At 46.0% G+C, this 22,797-nt stretch overlaps 1 protein-coding gene across 1 annotated transcript in view; it reads right to left on the reverse strand.

The window, feature by feature from the left end:
- MTIF2 (mitochondrial translational initiation factor 2) overlaps window positions 1-22,797 on the reverse strand; it is a 285,890-nt gene that overhangs the window by 152,939 nt on the left and 110,154 nt on the right. Inside the window, exons 8-9 of the mRNA XM_085612606.1 lie at window positions 4,339-4,463; window positions 3,954-4,158 (exon numbers count right to left, since the gene is read on the reverse strand). Coding sequence (XP_085468732.1) covers window positions 3,954-4,158; window positions 4,339-4,463 — 330 coding nt within the window. The remainder of the gene's footprint in view (window positions 1-3,953; window positions 4,159-4,338; window positions 4,464-22,797) is intronic.

The raw sequence follows: 22,797 nt of genomic DNA on the forward strand, positions 1-22,797 counted from the left end.
TTTCTTTTACAGGGTCGCGTGCCAAAGGCTCGTAGTGAGCTATGTTGGCTAGTTGACGATAGATTTCTTTGTCATATGCACTCTTGTCCTGTAGTACTATCCCACCTCCCTTGTCACAGGGTTTGATCACAATGTCATCTAGTTCTTTGAGTTTGTTAAGGCTTCGTTTTTCCTCTAAACTCACGTTAAAAGGTGTGAATCTGTAGTCTTCTTTAATTTTGTTCAAATCTCTGAGTACAAGATGTTCAAATGTGATGACTTCTGGCGGCATAGAGCCACTGGGAGGGTTAAAGATAGACTTTGGGCGAAGACCTGTCAAGTCTGTCTTACTTGTGTTTTCCTTATGCTGAAAGAAGGCTTTAAGCCTCACCTTTCTGAAGAACTGTAGGATTTCGGTCTGTATGTTAAACCAGTTAGGCTTTTCAGTTAGCACAAAGGAGAGGCCTCTGCTAAGGAGGGTGATATCTGTAGCAGCCAGTTGATGCGTCGAGAGGTTGAATATGGGGAGTTGTTCCATGTTAGTGATAGGGGCCTGGGATCCAATTTCTAGTATTGGTACCCCCATTGGTAAAACTTGCGTCGTGTTTGGCGTTCCCCCGGTGGGAAATGGACTCTTGTCCTCCCTCTCCCTCTCCCTCTCCCTCTCTCTCCTGTAAAGGTCTGTCCTCTCCCTAAAAAATTGGGGTTATGTGTGGAGGTGCTGGGGCCTGCGCCTGGGTCGGAGTTGTCTGAGTCTATGGAGGAGTCAGAAAAAGTAACTGGTTGGTTGTGTCTGAATCTACCCCAGGTGCCTGCGGGGATTCTCTGTTGTTCTTGATTGTTTGTGGTAAAGAAGTCTTCCTGCAGGTACGGGTAAGTCTTTTCTTTATTGTAGTTTCTAATATCTTTAGTCACCTTTGTTGATTTTTTGTGGTGCTCGAAACTTTGAAAGTCTAGAATGGTTCTTTCCAATTTTTCTAGAGCAGCCTTTGCATCTGCTAGGCTATTTAGCTCAAGAATTGCCTTTTCTAGTTCTAAGATCTCTTCCAATTCTCGCTTGCTGTGTTCAAGTGCTGTATCTATTCCCAACACCATCCAGTGGCGGGAGCAGGTTGTGCCAATGTGTGAGAAACCAGTTTTAAATTTTTTATCTTGTAGGAAGATAGCAGGGATGTTGCGTACCTGTAGGCCAACTGGAATAATATCTGCCTTGAGATATTCGGTTAACATACGTGCATGTAGTTCAGTGCGAATGTGCTTCTTTTTGAGTCTTTCCAGAGCCGTGAGTTTCTCGCTTGCTATGTCTGGTGGTGCATTGGTTGCAGGCCCTGGTGTGTGGAACAGAGAAGGGCCACTAATGATTCTAGCAATATATTCCTCTGTGTACGTAGGGATATTCGAAGTGGACATGGTATGTCAATAGATATGGGTTAGTTCAGTATCTGGTGATGGACATAAGTAGTTTACTTAATAAGATGATATTTAATATATCCACTATATTAGTGGAACCCTTGCAGTGTAGCCACTGCGCTTGATGAGGTTTTAGGTACCCTTGTCTCCTAAAACATCATCTTAAATAAGGCTGCACGTCCCATCAAGGTCAACGGGAGCTTCCTCCAGTGTTGAGTGTCCCTACGTAGCCTATCCAGTTGGGGAAGTAGATTATCTTCTAGGAATTTGTTATCCCCTTTTGATATTCTAATGCCTAAGTACTTGAATGTCTTTTATTGCTAGGGTGGATGCACGCTCTGGCAAGCACGGAGTTTCACCGGTAAGTACATATAGCAGGGATTTGTTCCAATTTATTCTATATCCCGAATAACTTCCAAACAAGTGTAATACATGGATGGTTCGGCTTATCGACAACCTAGGGTTGGTGACATATAGCAATATATCGTCGGCATATAGGGATATTTTTTCTTTCCAATGTCCACCCCCGCTTATTCCCCGGATTAATGGTTCCGTTCTGACCCAGACCGCCAGGGGCTCCAGGGCCAGTGCAAACAGCATTGGTGAAAGCGGGCATCCCTGCCTCGTACCTTTGTGTAGCTGGAATGTCCTCAAGATCACCCCCTTCCAGACAATTGTTTTTTGCTGTTCAGTTTCTTAAACCATTCAGACTTTCTCACTGAAACTAATCAATAAAGTTGCATAACTAATAATGAAGTGGGAATTTTCTCACTATTGTACCATGTTTTGGCTCCTTTTCTACTAGTCACCTGAATCTGGAATCCATACTACGGCTGCACTGGATTCTAGGTGGGTGGATACTGCTAATGGGTTATTCTTGGGCAAAAGTAGCAGATTCTGCAACTGTTTGTAATCCTTTCCTTATCTCTTGCCTAGGGTGATTATTTCTCTGTATCCTCTATAGACCAACACCATTCAATACTTCAGCCCTTCAGCATGGTCATGCAAACTGTTAACCAAAAACATATACCTAATCTCTAAGCATAGCATATTTGGAAGAGGTAGCCGTGTGCATGGTCATTGGTCTCCAAGTGCATCTGACCTTAAAGATATTTAACATAATTACTGAGAGGAACTGAGACATTATGTCACTCGCTGGCTTGACGAAGGAGGGGGCCTAAGAAACAGATTCTTTTCGTCAGATCTCAGGGGCTGCAAGTTTTAGATTGTGCTTTGCTTGGTTCTTTTTGCAAAGCATAACTTTGTTGACAAGATGAAAGGCATTGACGTTGCTGCTGATCTGAGAAGTGGTAACCTTCACAGGAAGATGGTTGACATCTACCTCTGGAGCAACAAAAGGAAGGCAGGTACTGACAGGTACTATAGGCTGTCCATCCGAAAAGATTGTTTTGGTGTCCTGCTCTATGTTTTAGGGAACATCCTCAAAATCCTTTCCAAAGACAAATTCGCAAACAAGTGGACTATTCAGGGTGTACCCTTGGACCTCTGGGTAAAGTAGGTGGATCCAAACCCAACTCTGCCTTTAAAAGAAATTACAGCACCTGCTAGTCAGCTGAAGCCCATTTTCAGACATCAGTAGCCATATAAATCACCCTTGTGGAGGCCAACTAAATATCACTTAAAACTGCTTTAGGCTCTGCCTTTCTTTCTTCTGGGATTAAGTCCAGGAAATGCAATTTACTGTGCCTCATTATTGCTAGGAGTCGGTAGACTTTACTTTGATAGCACCCTGGCCCTTTTTCCAAAAGTATTCAACTGTCTACCATTTCTGTCTGGCAGTGCAGTACAGGCAACACCACAGAACCACAACCAAGATGACAGAGTTCAACTGTGTCAGATCAGGCACGCTGGGGCAGTGCCCAACATTTTATACTTCTCGTGTGGTGGAACACTGTTGCTAATGCGGCAGAAAACTTAATTACAAGCTGTCCTTCTTACCAAATGTGCTCAAGAATAGGGGCAGACTTCTCTGTATGTTATGATCGTTCCTTGAAGTCATACAGGAAGCCCTCCATGTCCCTCTATGCCATAGATAAAGCAAACTGCCTACAAGTACTCTCACGATAGTGGCATCTGATCATCCTTCGGAACAACACAGATATCACTCAGCGTTCATATCCTTCTACAGAATCTGTATTTAATTCAGTTGTAGACAGAGGTGCAGCACGTGCTGCAGGGTCTCAGAACCACTCAGGTTATTCTAGGAGCTGTAGAGTTCAGAGCACATTCAACGTACTGGCTGGAGTTTGGACAGTTCACAATTAGGTGAATGTATTACTAAAGCAATACTATTTTATTGTCATTTGGAAATGTTTATGTTGTCTATAAAGCTACAGGTGAATCTCAACCAGGTGACTGAATAGATCAGGCATTTAATTTACCCTCATTGTTTCAATAAATGCTGCAATTAAAAACATGTCTGCATTTTTATTGTATATGTAAAATGTAACATATGCCTAGAACCAACTGTTATATTCAAAATATGGAAACTTTCAATAGATTTTTTTAAACAAAAATCTTCATGTTTTTGTAACATACTGTACCTCAGATTCAACTTCAAGAATTTCCTCCCCTGCCGATGGAAGCTCTTTCCAGCCCACAATTTCAACTGGTATACTAGGACCAGCAGCATTCATCACAGCTCCATTCTCATCAAACATCAGGCGCACCTTAGCCCAGCTCCTCCCAGCAACTATCACACATCCTTTTTTTAGAGTTCCTCTCTGGATGATAGCTGTGGATACCGGTCTAGAATAAGAAATAAGAAAAGGGAAAGGAAACTAAATGAAACAGTATAAACAGCTGCAGTGGCAAAATAAATACTATTTCTTACATTTTGCACACGTTTTACTACAAGGAATAACGACCTCTCACCCAGAAAGCTCACAAACAAAAAAGTTATGGGTTTGAACAAAAAGGTATACTTACCCTTTCCCTTTATCACTGCGTGACTCAATGACGACTCCTTCCACTGGACCCGTGGGGTCTGCTTTCAACTCAAGCACTTCGGCTAAAGTAACTGTTGCCTCTGCTAAAGCTAGCAAGTTTTCACCCTACTCCAGGAAAAGAAAAAAAGCTATTGCTACAATCATTAAATAATTTTTCTCCTATCTGTACATTATCATCTGCTGAAACAAAATTGAAAAGTGAGAAGGTGGTGGGCTTTGTGCAGGCATTGGGGAATGAGTAAGATGCTTTTGATAACTATTTTTCTGCTGGATACTCTGTCTGCCTACAGATTCCTTACAAGTGCTGGACGTTTCTGGGAAATGTGCAATATATTTCTTTGGGCCTTCACTGTATCATACAGTCATTGAGATGTAATGGTCATCTGTTTAGCAAAATCAAAAATGCACCCGTATAAGACTAGTTTTTAGGTCTTGCCTGCCTACAGCACATGCTCTGTCGCAGAAGGGTATTGTTAACTATGAGGGGGCTTGTAGCCCACCCACTACTTACCATTCATTGACTTCTTATCACTCGTATTTGCTGCTTCCTAATGGGCCAGTGCTTGCTGAATTCACTTCCTGTTCTTTCGTTTGGCACATTGACCAAGTACTGATTGATTTAGTTTGATTAGTGTCCTTCAGATGCTTGCACTGTGATTCAGTTATTATTTTAATTCTCTGTGTTGCTTCAGTGTCCCCCACCCGCCTGCTGTTTGTGTTGTTTATAACCCCCACCCACCTGTTTTTATTGCTTTATCCCCTCCAACCGTCCGTAATATTGCTTTACCCTCTCCAACCACCCCATTATTTGAGTTGCTTTATCCCCTCCCACCCCACTCCTTGTACTGCATTATCCTCTCCCACCGCCACTGTTCATGTTGCTTTGTCCCCCCCATCCACCATAAGAAAAAAAAGCACTATGAAATGGCCAGCGCTGGCCATTTCGTAGAGATTTTTCCCATAACATTTAGCCATGTTGCACAGCAGCTTTTAGCCTTGTTGCTGTGGCCCACGGCTAAAAGCATTGAAAATGCTAATACTTCTTGTAGGTGAGAGCTACTGGCTTTGCCAATTCTTGTTTTACCAAGCCCCACTCTAGCAGAGCTTAGTGACTAGCCGTAACTGCTTTGCCACCACTAGTGTTGCTGTACATGTGAAGGATCAGCACCTTTGTCGCATTTACAACTCTCACAATGCACTTTGAAGCAAAGTACCTCTGTAAGCAACACATTACTTCAGAACATCCTCAGTGAACTAGAATCTGCCATGACTACTGTATCTTCGTTTAGAACACCTACACCGACATTTTACTAAGGTTCTTACTGAAATGCAATGCACCCTCACCAACCTCAGTACTTTCGTGGAGATAAGTGCATTAAAGGCACGTTAAAGGATCGCATCTTGAAGTGGTTCAGCTGCCTAAACCGCTTTACAGCCTGGTCCTTTTTAGTGGACTTGGCAAAGTCAATTGAAAATTAGCTGTTGTTTAAACCACGCCCCTTCCTTTTTTTAATTGGAGTTTCCATGCCAGTACGAGCAAGGGCCTTCTTTCCTCTAGTAGTTACCATAGCTGGGCTCCCAACACTACTCTGGGACTGTGGAGAGACCAGGCTAGGGCTATTAGGCGACAAACTTAGTGGCCTCAATGGGGACCGCTCAATTAAAGGAGCAGTGTCAGAATTAGACTGAATATTTGGCAACTGGGCAATAGGTAAGGACCCCCCCCCCTTACAGAAATCGGTTCAAGTGAAAGTCTACGCTCGGTTGCCTCAATTTCATCAATTAGAACCGATTCAGCTCTTATTAAAAAAGCATCAAGGGTCCCCACCACCCTGTTCCCCACATTCCTTTTACTCATTGCAAACAATTAATGTATTAGCCCCCAACAGCCAGCGCTGCAGTCCGATATTAATTTAACGCTTACTGTCCTTAGATGAAAATGAAAGTGTCAATAGTGGGTCCCTGTCCGGCCTCTTCCGGGCGACGCGGGAAATCCAACGTCCTTTAGTGCGCCACCAATCACCAATCAGCGTGGAGGCGGCGTCCAGCCTCAAGGGGGGCCCTGGGAGATGTAGTCTCCCGCTCGACGGCCGCGCACAAGGTTAGATCAGGCAGCGGGGGCGGGGGAGACCCCAAGAGCGCCTCAATGGTCCGCTGATAAAGAGGAAACAAGCGCCTCAAGTGGTCCGCTTTTTTTCCAAACGGACACCACACAGGTAGTGATAAAAATATAAATATCTTTATCTAACTTTAGACAAGATCAAAATGACATATCCAACATACACAATAAAATACTCCTTCCTTAGAAATGGTCTCTTGAAAAATGTTCACTTTTGGTAATGTTCTCTTAATGGATTTCCTGAGTAAAACAAACTGATAGGTTTCTGTTGACAAAAAGCGAAATCATGTAAATAGCAATAGCACTGGTCTCTTTAGCCCCTGCACAGTTGTGGTTTCATCTGCACAGTTCTCTCAATTGTATCGGGCCTCCCCCGACTGGCGGCAGCTCCGCGTGCAGTAATTGCCAAAAATAAAAAATTGCCCAAAAAAAATATGCCCCCGAAATAATGGAAACAAGTGGGCTCCTTAGAGCGGATCCCGGTACTGCAGCTCTACTGCTGGGCCGGTAGGGGCCGTGCCTATGACCTCAAGAAGGGAGTCCCCGCTACTTGACAAATACCTGCGCAGCCCCCGTGGCACCAACGCGCACCAACGCACACATTCCCTTTGTTGCGGCGGAAGGGAGAGGGTTCAGCAGTCCGTGTGGCTGCAGAGGCAGCTTCTTTCATGCGCGGCTCACCTGGCTTCTGAGGCGCCCTGCCAGAGGAGCACCTCCTCCAGTACCTTCCCAGAGGCTTTGAATCAGTTCACTTCAGACTCCGCTCTGCTCCTAGTCTGACTGGTGAAGTTGCAAATCCGAAAACACACTACAAGACAGGACCTCTGACTGGGGTGAAAGCCAGCAGTGAAGTCACAAATCTCTCGCGTTCGGATTGAGACGCACTCAGCTCCTCCCGAGGCTGTGAAGCCGTTTGCTCAGTGAGCGGTCCCCTGGCGAACGGGGTGTGCTGGTGTGTCTGAGCAGGCGCACAGAGGAAAGAGGGCGTGTTCCAGCGGGACAGCGGGCGTGTTCCAGCAATCATCAAACAGCGGGCGTGTTTTAATTAGCTGTTTATTATACAAGTCACTGGCCTGAGATTGAAATGAATTAAATTAAGGCCAGGTCTTTTTATGATTTGGCAACTCATAGTAGATGCTTTGGAGTATAGAGTGTTTTAAAAATCAGGGGAGGTTACACTTTGTCATAGATCCATCGATTTTCATAGGAGTCTCTGTTTACCTAATATTGCCAACATCAGGGAGGTTTGCAATTAATCTTTCTTTTTAAATGACTAATTCCTATTCTTTTCACGAAGGACATTAAAAAAAATATAAACACAGATCCAATAAGGTCTTTTTAAACCATCAAACATGGAAAGTTCATTATACATATGTATGTGTGGTATTTATATAGCGCATCTGTATGAGCATTAAAAATTGTAAATAAACAAACATTCCCTCTAACTGTTTTCCAGGTTTGATGCATTCTGGTAGATCAGTCTTTGTGCAATGCATGTTCAGCTTTCTGGACCATATTCCTTTTACAGTTTTCATTTAAATGAGCTGTGTTTGATACAAAAATCATTATCTTCAATAAATTCTGAATGTTTTTTTGTAGTCACCAGGGTTTTTTCCTTAATGTGTGTGTGTTCTCTCCCTCTCTTTATACTGATAATGTGTTTTGACCCACTACATGATTTCTTCTACTGGGGTCTTTGTCATAATGGCTTTACTTTGGGAGCTTTTTGGGCCAATTAGTTCGAGCATGCCAACGTTTGCGGTGTCTAATTTAATGGAGACTCTTCAGATATCTTTCTTTGTTGCCAAGCAGGAATGTAATCATCCTTTCCATTCATTGTCTCTTGTGTGAAGAATCAGGTTGTTTAATTGTCATTTATGATTTTGTTCCATCCAGATGCAGCAATTGTATTTCTCTGCCTGATTGCACTCAGAAGTATTGCTTTTACACCAGCTATGTTTATGTCATGAAGTCCAGATGGATACAGTTTATACTTCTTCCTTCATAACTTAATGAAACATCTCCTAAACTATTATTAAAAGAAACAGGTGTTAAAATGATTTCGAGGGCAATGGGCCCTGTGTTGACAATGCAAACTAAAGTGACCTAGATATTTGAAATCCAACTTACTCAGGAATTTATGTACACATTATTCATTGGTATGTTCAGGGGGTAAGGAACAATGACAGCAATCACCAAACAGTAGTGACCCCTTAAATTAAGGCCTGAAAAAGTACATACACTGTCTTCCAGGACGACACAGCTCCCTATAATACAAAATAAATGAAAAATCCAACATGGAACAAAACACTCTCCCAAAACTCAAACACGTAGATGTGTAGGAACACTTATAGGGCCCCCAAACAAACTACAGTAATAAAGTTAACACTCATTCCACAGCTGGAGAATCACATGTAAAGAGAAATTGGTTTCACTAAGCTTGTACTCCTCACTGTATTAGGAGATCTCATGCACTCAGAAATTAGTCTTTCACAACCTAAACACATCATTCTCTGTACTGATGGACCTCAAACTGAATACCAATTTCACCTTTTAGGCACCTGGCTCTCATTGTAGTGAGTAAGGGCAGTCTAAGGCTTGCTTGTGGTTGGGGATGATGGTTAGACATTCTGAACTCAAATAAGGCATGGAAATATCCCTCAATAAATCAGTGCTTTTATTTTCGTACAAAAAAGTACTTAATATTACACACAATGACAAATACTATAACTAAGCTACAGTCTGGCAAGGAAAACTATACCTATTCCCATCTGGCCCACAGATACTATCCAGGATGCTGTTACACTTCCTAAGCACCATTTAAGCAGTTAATAAGAGGACCTATGGTCAATATTTCACTATGACCAGCGTTTGTGGAAAACAATTATGGTGTGTGAAACACTGTCTATATGAGGCAACTGACAGATGGAGCTTCTTTCCTGGAAGTGTGAGAAGCACCTCCAGCATAATGCAACTCTCACAATTCTGTCTATTTTTCGCAGTGCACAAAGCCTGCTGTGCATGATGAGACAGTCACCAGTAATTTCAATTGTGGACTTTTTAAGTCGAAGACTGCTACTCTGAAAAGCCCATGGGTGGTTATCGGGGAAACATGGCGGCAGTAAGCCAAACGGTCGCGGCTCCTGCTCCCATGGGCTTACGTCTGGTCTCAGCAGGGACTCCACCGGAATGCCGTAATCGATTAAATTAATGCTACCTATTACCATCTCCTAAATTCTGAGGCGCTTCGATCTTTTTTTCGTTCTTTTTTTTTGGCTTTTCTCCTTTCCTGTTTCGAGGCGTATGGCCCCGGAGCTCCGCGGGACTCTGCCGGCGCTTCAGGCGTCATAGTGGAAAGGCGTGGCGCAGCGTTGTTGCCTGCTTCCGGGTCCGTGTTACCGGTGGTAGAGTCAGCACTGGAGATTATTCCAGTCGGATTCCTGATAATGGCGGCGGCGCTGAGTCGGGGGAATCAAGCGTACAGTAGGAAGCCTGGCGCCTGGTATCTGCAGGAGGTTTATGGCGGCTCGTACACAGCAAGAAGGTAAGAGCACTCTTGGACTTTTATGGGACTTTAATCTTTGTCGTTTTTTGGAGGGTTATCAAGTGACTCCCGTTGTCTTGCTCAATCGAGTTTCCAGCAGAGCAGAGGAAATTTTAAACTGCATGGAGACAAATGAGATAAGTGAGTTAAGTGAGCAGCAGCATTTTGATTTCCTACCCTCCAAAACCTGCAGATATATGCTGCGTGCTAGGGCAGCCCGGGTTCATGGCATAATCGATATTCCTCAGTCCTCTCTCCCCCCTAGTCTCTCTCCCCCTGTAGTGGAAGTGTGAGTGACGGATAAACAAGCTAAGTTTAAAGGGGTTAATATTGATCCCGCCGTTGAGCCTAAAGGAAGAGGGAGGGGTAGGGGTTAGAAAATAACGGCCTCAAAAGTTAAGGTAACACCCTCATTAAAATCGTTTTATAAGGTCTTGTCTACGTCCTCTTCCACAATACTGGCTCCAGATAAGGAAACCCCAGGCAAGTTGCGGTCTGTCACTACAGTAGATTCTACCCACACAGTCTCCTCGCCATGTCAGACTCCTTGCGAGTAGACATGCAACCGCCAGTCACTCCCGGTTCTCCGGGTGCTTTGGGAGATTCAGTAATGGGTGCTGAGAATATTGGTGCTTCAGGAGTCTCCAATTCTGTTATACACCCCGCAGTCAATCTGTCAAATAGGTTCACTGTCTTAGAGGTCCGTGAGGTTTATGAAGATCAACAAAATTCTCTTCCTGTAAATGTCGATCTAGCGACTACTTCAAGTACCTCAGGTCCAGCTGATTCCCCTGGCTCCCTGGCGGACATTTTAATATCTTTGAAAGATGAAATAAGAAACAGGTTTACAGTTTCTGAGACTAACCAGGCTGCGATCCAAGCCTCCTGTGTGGTCCTAGCCCAAAAGTTGGAGGAGGTTTCTTTAAGAACTGATACATTAGAACAGGAGATACCGAAAATTAAGGAGGCACTCCATACGTCAACAACGGAGATGGCAAAACTAGTAAATCAGAACAAGGAATTGAAGGAAGATCTTGAGCGTCTTGAGAATCAACTAGGAAGAACAACTTGAGACTTATTAATGTCCCGGAAGCAATTGAAGGTGCGGACATTAAAGGGTTTGTGATCTCCCTGTTAAAAGAAACAGTGCTAAAAACTCTCCCAATGTAGATCTCGCCCAGGAAATACAACAAGTGCACCGTGATCCATTTAAAAGAAATCCGGCCAAACAAAATCCAAGAAAAATGTTAATCAATTTTCTAACATATACTGTTAAGGAAGCAATTCTCACCTCGGCTTTAAAGGAAGGCAGTATATCATCAACATCTTTCTCCAGTTCTTTTTCTTTTTCCATTAGATCGGATGTCTCACATACTGCTGCAACAAGACAATGGGAACTGGGCAAAAGAATGGAGGCTTTGAATAAACTGGGGGCTAAGGCCCAACTGAAGTTCCCCGTATCTCTGCGTGTCATGTGGAACAATCACATGTATATGTTTCGCTCAGTTGAAGAAGCTGATTTGCTTATAGAAAAAATGAAAGGAGGGGTGTAAGCGGGTGAAGGGTGAAGGCAGAAGGTGGAAGTAAGGGGGAGCCCTGTCAAGTGAGACCTGTAATTAAATGTCATGATGAACAAGTTACTTACCTTCGGTAACGCTTTTTCTGGTGGATACAGTATCTGCCTGTGGATTCCTCACCTTGTGAATATCCCCTGCACCAGCATTCCACTGAACTTTTTTCCCCAGCTCTCTACGCCGACGTGGACGTCATAATACCTTGGCTCCGCTCGCCACTCCGTATGACGTCACCGGAGCCATAAGACAGCCACGTCGGCGTGATGACGTCAGTTCCACCCATTTTTTCCGTGCCTCCGAGGCGAACAGGTGGACCGACAACAGATTCAAAGTATACACAGTATACAACATTCGAACAAATATACATAGTACATATATAAAAAGGAAAGCTAAGGAACAAAAGCATTTCCTAAAAGTGTACCAGATAAAACAACATATCAAACAAGGCATCCTTTAAAGTATACAAAGGTGGACAACGGGGAGGCGGGTGGGCCAGTGAGGAATCGACAGGCAGATACTGTATCCACCAGAAAAAGCGTTACCGAAGGTAAGTAACTTGTTCTTCTGATGGATACATCTGCCAGTGGATTCCTCACCTTGTGAATAGATTCCCACAGCAGTCCCACTCCCGGAGAAGGGTGTCCACCTTCCTATACCAAAATGTCTTGCAAGACAGAGCGCACAAACTGGCCCTCCCTCCTCATCTCAGAGTCTAAGCAATAATGCTTTGCGAAAGTATGGAGGGAGGCCCAAGTCGCAGCTTTACAAATGTCTGCCACAGGAACACCCCTGACCAAAGCAGAGGTGGAAGACTTAGCTCTAGTTGAATGAGCTCTAATACCCTCAGGTGGGACCTTACCAGCCAGGGCGTAGCAGATCTTGATGGCCAGGATGATCCACCTGGACAGAGTGCGCTTGTGCACAGCCTTGCCTTTAGATTGTCCAACATAGCCCACGAAGAGCTGATCGTCCAAACGATAGTCCTTCGTTCTGTCCAAGTAAAAGCTCACAGCTCTTTTTGGGTCCAGTCGATGAAGCCTTTCTTCCTCCTTGGAAGGATGAGGAGGAGGATAAAACACAGGGAGAGTAATCGACTGCCCCAGATGAAAGGGAGTAACTACCTTAGGTAGGAAAGCAGCCCTGGTCCTAAGAACCATCCTTTCAGCATGTAAGGTTAAAAACGGGGTTTAGAACTAAGAGCTTGAAGCTCACTCACCCTCCTTGCCGAGGTTATGGCTACAAGAAAGACCGTCTTAAAGGACAACAGCCTCAAAGGACAGCTATGAAGGGGCTCAAAAGGGGACCCCATCAAAAAAGTTAAGACAAGATTAAGGTCCCACTGTGGCATTACAAAAGGAGTAGGTAAAAACCTGTTTGTAAGGCCTTTGATAAATCTTAGTACAATAGGAGATTTAAATAAAGACGGCTGATCTGGAAGACATAGAAAAGCCGATAAGGCCGATAGATAGCCCTTGACCGTGGCCACAGCACAGCCCTGCTGAGCCAAGGAAAGAGCAAACTGAAGCACATTAGAAAGATGGGCTTTTAAAGGGTCAATGGATCTCTCCCCACACCATTTAACAAACTTAGACCACCGGTATGAGTAAATGGACTTGGTGGAGTGTCGCCTGGCCGATAAAATAACATCCACCATATCAGGCGGGAGAGAGAAGGAACTCAGGTTTCCCTGTTCAATCTCCAAGCATGAAAGTGCAGGCTCTGGAGGTGGGGGTGAAGAACCTGCCCCTCCGACAGCGAGAGGAGGTCTGCCCTGAGAGGGAGACAGAGCGGAGGGTGCGATGAGAGGTGAAGTAGATCTGTGTACCACACCCTTCTTGGCCAATCCGGACCTACCAAAATAACTTGGGCCCGGTCTTGGCGAATCTTCCTCAGAACCCGAGGAATCAAGGGTATGGGAGGAAACGCGTAAAGGAGTTGTGATCTCCAACTCAACTGAAACGCGTCCCCCAACGCCCCCTGCATCGGAAATTGGAGACTGCAGAATGACGGGCAATGCGCGTTCTCGCGGGTGGCAAATAGGTCTATCCGAGGAGTCCCCCATGTCCGAAAGACATGACGAACCACCTCCGGATGAAGCCTCCACTCGTGGTCGACGGAGAACTGCCGACTGAGACTGTCCGCACGTACGTTCAGCACCCCGGCCAGATGATTCGCCATCAAGCAAATCCGATGATCCTGAGCCCAGGACCAGAGCTGTAACGCTTCCCTGCAGAGACGATACGACCCTACTCCTCCCTGCTTGTTGACATACCACATCGCGGTAGTGTTGTCCGTCAGGACTTGAACCGACTGACCGCGAAGGGAAGGGAGAAAGGCCTTGAGCGCCAAACGTAGAGCCCGTAATTCCAGAAGGTTGATGTGAAGCAACCTTTCCTCTGGAGACCAAAGACCCTTGATCTCCAGATCCCCCAGATGAGCACCCCACCCCAGGGTGGAGGCATCCGTTATTACTGTGGCCACCGATGGAGGTAGATGGAAGGACTTTCCTTGAGACAGATTGCCCCCCACGCTCCACCAAGATAGATCTGCTGCAGCTTCTCTGGAGATCCTGATCGACTCCCTGAGATCTCCGTTGTGCTGATACCACTGCCTGCGGAGGCACCACTGGAGTGCCCTCATGTGCCAGCGTGCATGGTTGACCAACAGAATGCAGGAGGCAAACAGACCGAGCAGGCGAAGGACCTTCAGAACTGGAATAACCGCTCCATTGTGGAATAAAGGGACCATCTCCTGAATGTCGACAATTCTCTGAGGAGAGGGAAATGCTCGACACACAGTAGTGTCCAGTACCGCCCCTATGAACAGGTTGCGTTGAGAGGGAACCAGGTGAGATTTGGGCACATTGATTGAAAAACCCAAGTCGAATAACTGCTGAGAAGTTACCTGCAGATGATGTTGTACCATCTCTGGGGACTCCGCTTTCAGAAGCCAGTCGTCCAGGTAGGGGAAAACCGGAATCCCCGACCTCCTGAGATGAGCAGCCACCACAGCCATCACCTTCGTGAAGACCTGAGGTGCGGTACTAAGACCAAACGGGAGAACCGCAAACTGGTAGTGTTGTGACCAAACCGTAAAACGGAGATACTTCCTATGCGACTTCAGGATTGGGATGTGGAAATACGCATCCTGCAAGTCGATCGACACCATCCAGTCTCCTTGCTGCAACGCTTCAAGAACCTACGCAAGGGTCAGCATCTTGAATTTCTCCTGTTTCAGGTAAAAATTCAAGACTCTGAGGTCCAGGATTGGACGCAATCTGCCGTCCTTCGTGGGAATCAGGAAATACCGGGAGTAGCACCCCGACCCCTTTCCTGCTCTGGAACCACCTCTATCGCACCTTTTTGTAGCAATGCAAGAACCTCCTTCTGCAGAAGAAGCAGATGGTCCTCTGAGCAAAAACCTTGGCAAGGAGGGTAAGGGGGAGGAAACTCCCGAAAGGGAATGGTGTACCCAATCTCCACGAGGTTTAAAACCCAAAGGTCCGTTGTGACGGATTCCCAACCTCGCAGAAAGTGAGACACCCGACCCCCCACAGGTCTCACATGATCTAGGATGGGGGATCTAGGGCAGTTTCCCTGAAGCTTCATTGGGAGCAGAGGAGGCAGAAGATGAAGATGGGTTGCGGCCAGAACCTCTCTGGCCCCTTTGCCTTCCTCCATACGACCTATAGAGAGGATTCTGCTGCTGCTGCTGCTGCTGTTGTTGAGGCTGACGGAAGGTACGAAATGAAGACCTCCCAAATCCTCTATATTTCCTGAAGCCAAGCCCCTTAGCAGGAGTCTGTAAACCCAAAGACTTCGCAGTGGCCCTGCTATCTTTAAACCTTTGCAAGGCGGAATTGGCCTTCTCCCCAAACAGTTTTTCTCCATCAAAAGGCAAGTCAACTAACGTGGCCTGAACATCCGCAGAGAAGCCAGAAGTACGAGGCAAAGCTTGCCTCCTAGTGGCTATCGAAGACCCCATAATTCTAGCCACAGAATCAGCCGTGTCTAGACCAGACTGAATAACCTGCCTCGCGGCAGCTTGGGTGTCCGTAACAACCTCCATAAAAGAGGCTCTCTCTTCATCCGGCAGGTTAGGGGCTAACAGCTTAATCGAGTCCATCAATGCGTGAACATAGCGCCCCAATAAACAAGTGGCATTGGTTGATTTAAGAGCCATGCTTCCAGACGAAAAGACCTTCTTGGCTGTTTGATCGGTCTTCTTAGAATCCCTATCTGCAGGTGTTTGAGGGAAGGCGCCTGGCGATTGCTTCGAGCATGAAGCTTGCACCACAAGGCTCTCTGGTGAGGGGTGAGAAGAAAGGAAGCTTGGATCCCCCGGAGCCACACTATCTCCTTGCCACTTGTCTGGACACTGCAGGCAAAGAAAGAGGCTTGCGCCAAACGTCCATCACTGGCTCTAAAATAGCCTCACTAAAAGGCAACAATGGCTCTACTATTGACGAAGGTGAATGCAGGACTTCAGTCAACAGGTTCGGTCTATATTCAGCAGAGGGCAACTGCAAGTCCAGCAACTCTGCAGCCTTTTTGATGACCGTATGATAAGGGGGCAACTCCTGCGGCGGTGAAGACCTAGCCGAAGAATGCTCCCATTCCGGAGTAGTATCGAGACCACTAGCATCCTGAATGCCTTCAAACTCATCAGAAGATCCACCGACCTCACCTTCCTCCACTTCTTCCCTATAACGCTCCTCCCCCAAAATCCTCTGGGCCTCTCTTCGAGAACGGATCTGAGGACCCGGCGTCGGCGGCGCCGTACGCGGAGTCGGCGGAACCGAATGTGGAGTCGGCGACGCCGGAGGAGTAGGCGGCGCCGGGCGTGGAGCAGATGGAGTCGGCAACGGCGTCGAGGAAGGCTCCGAAGGCAAACGATCCAGACGAAGCCGGGATGGATCTCCAGACGGCGCCGGGAACTGCCACGAAGGAGCCATCGGCAAGAAGGGCATAAAGGGAGCCAGAGCATAATGCTGCGGCACTCCTAAAGTGTATGCCATAGGACCCACGGGACCAGATGGTGAGCCGGATGGGAAGGCAGCCCTTTGAAAAACCCCATACATTGCATTGAGGAAATGCGTTGGGTCCGCACACGGAGTCGGGAAATGCAGGTATGGGATCGAACCTGAATCCGGTCGAGGAGTTTCAGGAACCGGAGCCGAAGTGTCCTCTACTGGCGCCGCCGGTTCAGCTGGCACTGGAGAAGGCTCTTCCTCCTGACCCGGATCGGCGTCGGAAGCTGGAGACTCCACTGCTGCCGGTGACCGCGCCGGAGTCAGCTTCGGCGAAGGAGACCTCTCAGGTGACATACGAGAAGGAGAAGGAGATGGAGAAATAACTTCCTTGCTTCGACGCCGAGGCGACGGCGACCTCGAAGCCTTACTCCTCGACGATCGGCGCCGAGAGCTATGCTTCCTCTTCTTATGATGTTTCTTCGACTTCGAAGAGTGTGCAGTCGACGACTCCGGCCTCGACTTCTCCTTTTTCCTACCTCTTCTTTCCTTCTTCGCCTTGGCCATGAAGAGTTTCGCCTCCCTCTCCTTCAGGGCCTTGGGGTTCATTTTTCTGCAGCAGGAGTAGTCATCCACATCATGGTCCGAAGAAAGGCACCACAAACAATCATCGTGGGGGTCAGTAATGGACATGTGGCCCCCACATTCCCTACAAGGTTTAAAACCTGATTTTCTCGTCGAAGACATAGCTTATCCAGAAACAGTAATCCACTCCAAGACAACAAAGTAGCAGGAGAGTGCTGGAAAACCGTTACGCGTCGACGGCGCGGAAAAAAGGGAACGGACATCATCACGCCGACGTGGCTCTCGTATGGCTCCGGTGACGTCATACGGAGTCGCGAGCGGAGCCGAGGTATTATGACGTCCACGTCGGTGTAGAGAGCTGGGGGAAAAAGTTCAGTGGAATGCTAGCGCTGGGGATATTCACAAGGTGAGGAATCCACTGGCAGATGTATCCATCAGAAATTCATTTTCTTAGTCCATGGGACAGAGGCCGAATAGGCTCATCGCCTAATAGTAGGGAGGGTTTCCCAAAGGGAGTGGGGGGGGTGGAAGTTTGCACAGGGTGGGGAGCAGTGTGGAAAAATTTCAAAAACAAATATCCTCAATCTCACTTTTATAAGATGGCTGATATGTGTTCATAAGTAGATGGCAGGTATCACCTCCCTGAGTAACGAGGTTAAGTTCATTACATGGAATGTTAATGGATTAAGGTGCCCCCGTAGACAAAGGCTGGTTCTGAAATAGCTAGAATTATCCCCTGCTCAAATCTGTCTTATTCAGGAGACACATTTAAGCTTTGCAGAATGCAGATCTATTTTCCGTAAATATTGCTAGGTTGAATATTTCTGCACCTCTGAGCAAACCGTGCACAGCAAGGGGGTCGCCATACTGATAAAATGGGGAGCAGGATGTTCTATCAAATCCACCCACTCCGATCAGTCAGGGAGGTGGTTGGTAGCACTTTTAGACTTTGGAGGTCTTGAGTTAGTATGCGGCTCTTTTTATGGTCCCAATAGTGATGACCCGATGTATATTTGTAAATTACAAACAAATATGCTTGAAATAGTATCGCCAGCAATAATAGGAGGTGATTTTAACGTTCTCTTGGACTCTATGAAAGATAGATCTAATCAGATCCACTATGTGGGGCACCCCACCCCCAGCTTCCCCCCCACCCCCCACCAGTACGACGAGCATTGAAAAATATGTTACATGACTTGGACCTGGTAGATGTTTGGAGGGCAAAAATGGACGACAAACAAGGGTTCACGTTTCATAGTAAGAAGCATGGTCACTCCTCTATATTGGACTATGATTTGATAGATAGGTCAAGTCTGGTTAATATTACTGGTATTACCGTCCCGCCCAGTCATGTTTCGGACCATGCCCCGATATTGTTTTCCTATGCTAGAAAAAGGCCCAATCTATCTCTCAGATGGACACTTAACCCCTTCAGCGCGGCGCGGATTACCGCGCCGTGCTGAAGGTTCCATTGAGAGGGCAGGGCCGTGACGGAGTGGTTCCGTCATACGCACAGCGCGACCGACGCGCATGATGGAACCACTCCGTCATAAGCAGCGATGAGGTTAAAAGGTTCATGCGTCTAGATGTGGATATAGTAAGGGCTCTTAAATCAGCCACTGTACACTATTTTGGTGATAATATCGGTTCTACCTCTATGGATATTGTTTGAGATGCCTTTAAAGCCAACATCAGGGGCATCCTACACAGTCTTATCTGTTTTAGGAACAGGGCAGATGCCCGGGAGTTATAGACGTTGGGAGAGGAAAATCCTCTTATTGGAGAAGGAGCGGTGTCGGATCCAACATGGGAGTACTGATAGGCTCTCTCAGGTCAACAGGGATTTGGAAGATGCTCGCCAGGAATTTAGGGGAAAGTTAGATCATAAATGTAGGGCACAGTGGATGACAAAAAATATGCAAAATTTCGAGTACGTTGAGAAGGCAGGAGCACTCTTGGCGCGGAAAGTAAGAGTAGACCGCACAAAAAATAACATTAATGAATTGATAATAAACAAAAGTGGTGAAAAGTCAAGTACTGTGGAGGATATGCAAGCCTGCCTTCTCTCCTTATTGGCAGAACTATATCATGAAGAGATTGTGCCTAACATTGATATACTTCAAACCTGGTTGAAGAGTAAATCTTTACCAATGCTATCCAATGAGGGATGTGGACTCAGACGCCCCAATCACCGAGATCGAAATCAGAGATCAAATAAGTAAATGTAAAAACAACAAGGCAGCTGGCACTGACGCGCTCCCCAGTGAGATCTATAAATTACTCATTGATGAATTGGTCCCGATAATGGGTACACAGTGTATAGAGAGGAGGGTCAGGCCCTGAATTCCTGGAAAAAAGCAACTATCGTATTAATACTGAAACCTGGGAAGGATCCTTAAAAGCGGATTCTTATAGACCAATCTCCCTGCTGAATGCAGACTATAAGATCCTTATGAGTGTTCTTGCAGGGAGACTGGTCAAGCTAGCCCCTCAACTGATCAATCTGGATCAAAAAGGTTTTATCCCCGGGAGATATATCCAGGAGCAGACACAGCAGTTAATCTGTAATATCGATTTGGCAATGGGGCAATCGGATCCCTTGGCCATCGTGGCATTTGACGCAGCCAAGGCATTCGACAGAGTCTGCTGGGTATACCTTTGGGAAGTACTTAGGCAGATGGGCTTTGGTCCTATTTTTGTTCAAACTTTAATAAACTGCTATCATGGTGTCTCCGCAAACATTTTGTTAAACGGCATGCTAACTTCCAGCTTTAAAATTCAAAGAGGAACCAGACAGGGCTGTCCTATCTCCCCGTTGCTCTTTGATATCTATATAGGACCAATGGCTCAAGCTATAAGACTGGATGACGTAATTTCCCCCTTCAAATCTCAGCAATATAGTAGTAAGTTGGCTCTATATGCTGATGATTTGTTGTTAAAACACGGACAATCCTGGGGTGGTCATCCCAAGGGTTGAGGCCCTGCTGGTAGAATTTGGCTTACTATCGGGGTACCTGGCAAATACCGCCAAAATTGAGGTGATGTGCTGGAACAGATGGCTGGGTTGGTACCACGAGTAATGAGTTTAAATACCTGGGTATCATCATTGTTAAAGATCTGGACAAAATCACCCAGATACATTTGAATAAGATCATAAAAGAAGTGGACCGTTTATTTGCAAGATGGAAACATCTCCAACTGACAATCTATGGTAGGGTCAACCTGGTGAAAATGGTTATTTTACCCAAGTTGACTTATTTGTTTAATGCTATTCCCCTTGAAATTTCTAGTAAAGATATAGGTAGAATCCAAAGTCAGATAGGGAGTTTTATCTGGACAAACAGGGGGGCAAGATTGTCGTGGAAAAAGCTAACACGTAGGCTCACCAAAGGAGGGCTAGCTCTACCAGATATTAGTTGGTACACTGCCGCCTTTCTATTATAAAAAATCAGGATGTTACTTGTAAAACCGGAAGAGACATCTTGGGGGGGATTATTGGGGGAAATGGCGAGGGCAGAGGGGGGTTGTGGAGGTGAAGACTTTCTATATAAATTTGGGGCTCCTAGGTTCGGTTGAAAGTACTTAGGGCAGCCCTTATTCTTTGGTACAGGGTTAGGTGTAGATGGGGTATAGGTTACTATTCAGACTTTGCCCCAATTTGGGACTCTCCAGGGACCCCGCTATGTCTGAGGGATAGCCTTGAAATCCCAATTAAAAGGGCTGGGTTTACTACTTGGTCTGAGCTTGTATCGGCCGAAGGAGTGTATCCCTGGGAGGTTTAAAGAACCAAAGTCGGAAGAGGCCTTTCTAGATTCAAATATCTGCAACTAGTCTCTTGGTATGCATCAGGGAAGGAGGATGTACAAGGAAATTGGGAGATGGAGCAATTATTACAAGTATGTATCAAAAGAAAGGAGGTCTCTATTTGGTATAAGAAGCTCCTGGAGATGGAAGATTTGGAATACCCCCGCAGTATACAGTTTGGACTCAATCGGCTTTTGAGCCTGTGATCGAAGCCCTGTATGATCCCTCCTTGAAGCTCCTTTATGAATACGTCAAACCGACCAGCTTAAAAAAGAATCATTTCTTTGTTACTAATAGGCTATATTATACCCCTGCAAAGATCGCCAAGTTTGCACCACTATCTGCTCCCAAAAGTCCGAGGTGTAATTCTCTTAACGCCAATGACATCCACATTTTGTATGAATGCCCTGATCTCAGATCCTTTTGGAAGGGGGTGGAGGATGTTTTAAGCGGCATCTTTAAACTTAAAATCAAGGTTAATCTCTCTCTGGTAATATTCGGGGATGAAAGTCTGCTTGTGAAGAATCTTTTGCAGATACATAGAGGTCTGTTGTTATATTTGATATTAATAGCCCGAAGAGAGATTTGTAAGAAGTGGAAAGATCCTCAGCTCCCATCGTGTGAGGACTGGTTTAAAGCTGCGTTCGCCATGGCTCATCTGGGCCAGGAGGGAGAGACTGAGAATAGCGTAAATATCTGACAGGCCTTACTCTCCTGGGGTAGGGAGCTGTGCCTGGTATAGTTCCGTCCAGGATCAAACTGGTCCTATGATTACACCATGCCTCCAACGAAGGGGGTTGGCCCGGTTTGGCCTAAACGCTTGCAGCAGCCGTAGGGTGCACAGATTTGAATAACGGCTTCTCTTTGAGAATTGCCGATGTTTATTGGTGAGATGAGGACTAAAAAAAATCTAAAAAAAGCAGAAAAAAAAGATGACTGCTACTCTGTTGCAAGACCTACTGCAGCTCATAGAGAATGTAAAGGGGCTTGGCCCCCTATTATTGCATACCATTGGTTGGCTTTCCTGGGTCACTCATTTTCCTGCTTCTTATTCATGTCCCAGCCTGTCAACCTTGTCTTTGTCCCTGCCATGGACAGTTGTCCCTCTTTTGGCTGGTTGCCTTAGCAGCTTCTACTGCTTGATTTTGAAGATTTTTTTTTCTTGTGTGTTAAACATTTCATGAGAGGGCATCTACTTTCGAGCTGTATCCTTTGTTTACTTCTCCCCCGAGCAACGTGCTGCTGTGAACAACTCTGTTTCACCCGCTGCCCAAATGTTGCACTCGCCCATATTGCTTCCCCCTAACCATGCCATCCTTCTCTGTAGCCCATTGCCCCTTTCCAAAAAACGTTGTGTTGCTTCTGCTACCTCCTACCCTCCTTGCATTGCTTCAGCACTGCCCCACAACCTCCAGCATTTTGCTTCTGCAGGCTCCCACCGACCCTGTTCTGTTTGGTTTCCATGGCTGATGTTGCCTCCACCCTCGTTGCTTCTGCTCTCCCCACCCATCAAACCAAAAAAAAAGCTTTTGTTGCAGAAAGAAATACACTGGCCTCATTTTGTAAGTGCACGTATGCTTGTTGCGTCTACAAAATGACGCAGGTGTCTGCATCAAAATCTTTTTTTAAATCTTTAACCTTGCTGCAAAGCATTAAGGAAGCTGTGCAGCTTCACTACAAGATATTGCCAAAGCCAATAGATTTCAAAGGGGAGACCTATTGGCTTTGCCAAAGTTCGATTTGTTAGCAGAACACCCAGGAGCAATTTACAAATTGCATGCATCGTTTTGGGATGTAAGCTTTGGTTAAAAAAATTAGCAGGCTTTATGTTAACACTATAGATC

This window comes from Triturus cristatus, chromosome 6 (genome assembly GCF_964204655.1).
Source record: "Triturus cristatus chromosome 6, aTriCri1.1, whole genome shotgun sequence".
NCBI classification, from domain to species: Eukaryota; Metazoa; Chordata; class Amphibia; order Caudata; family Salamandridae; genus Triturus; species Triturus cristatus.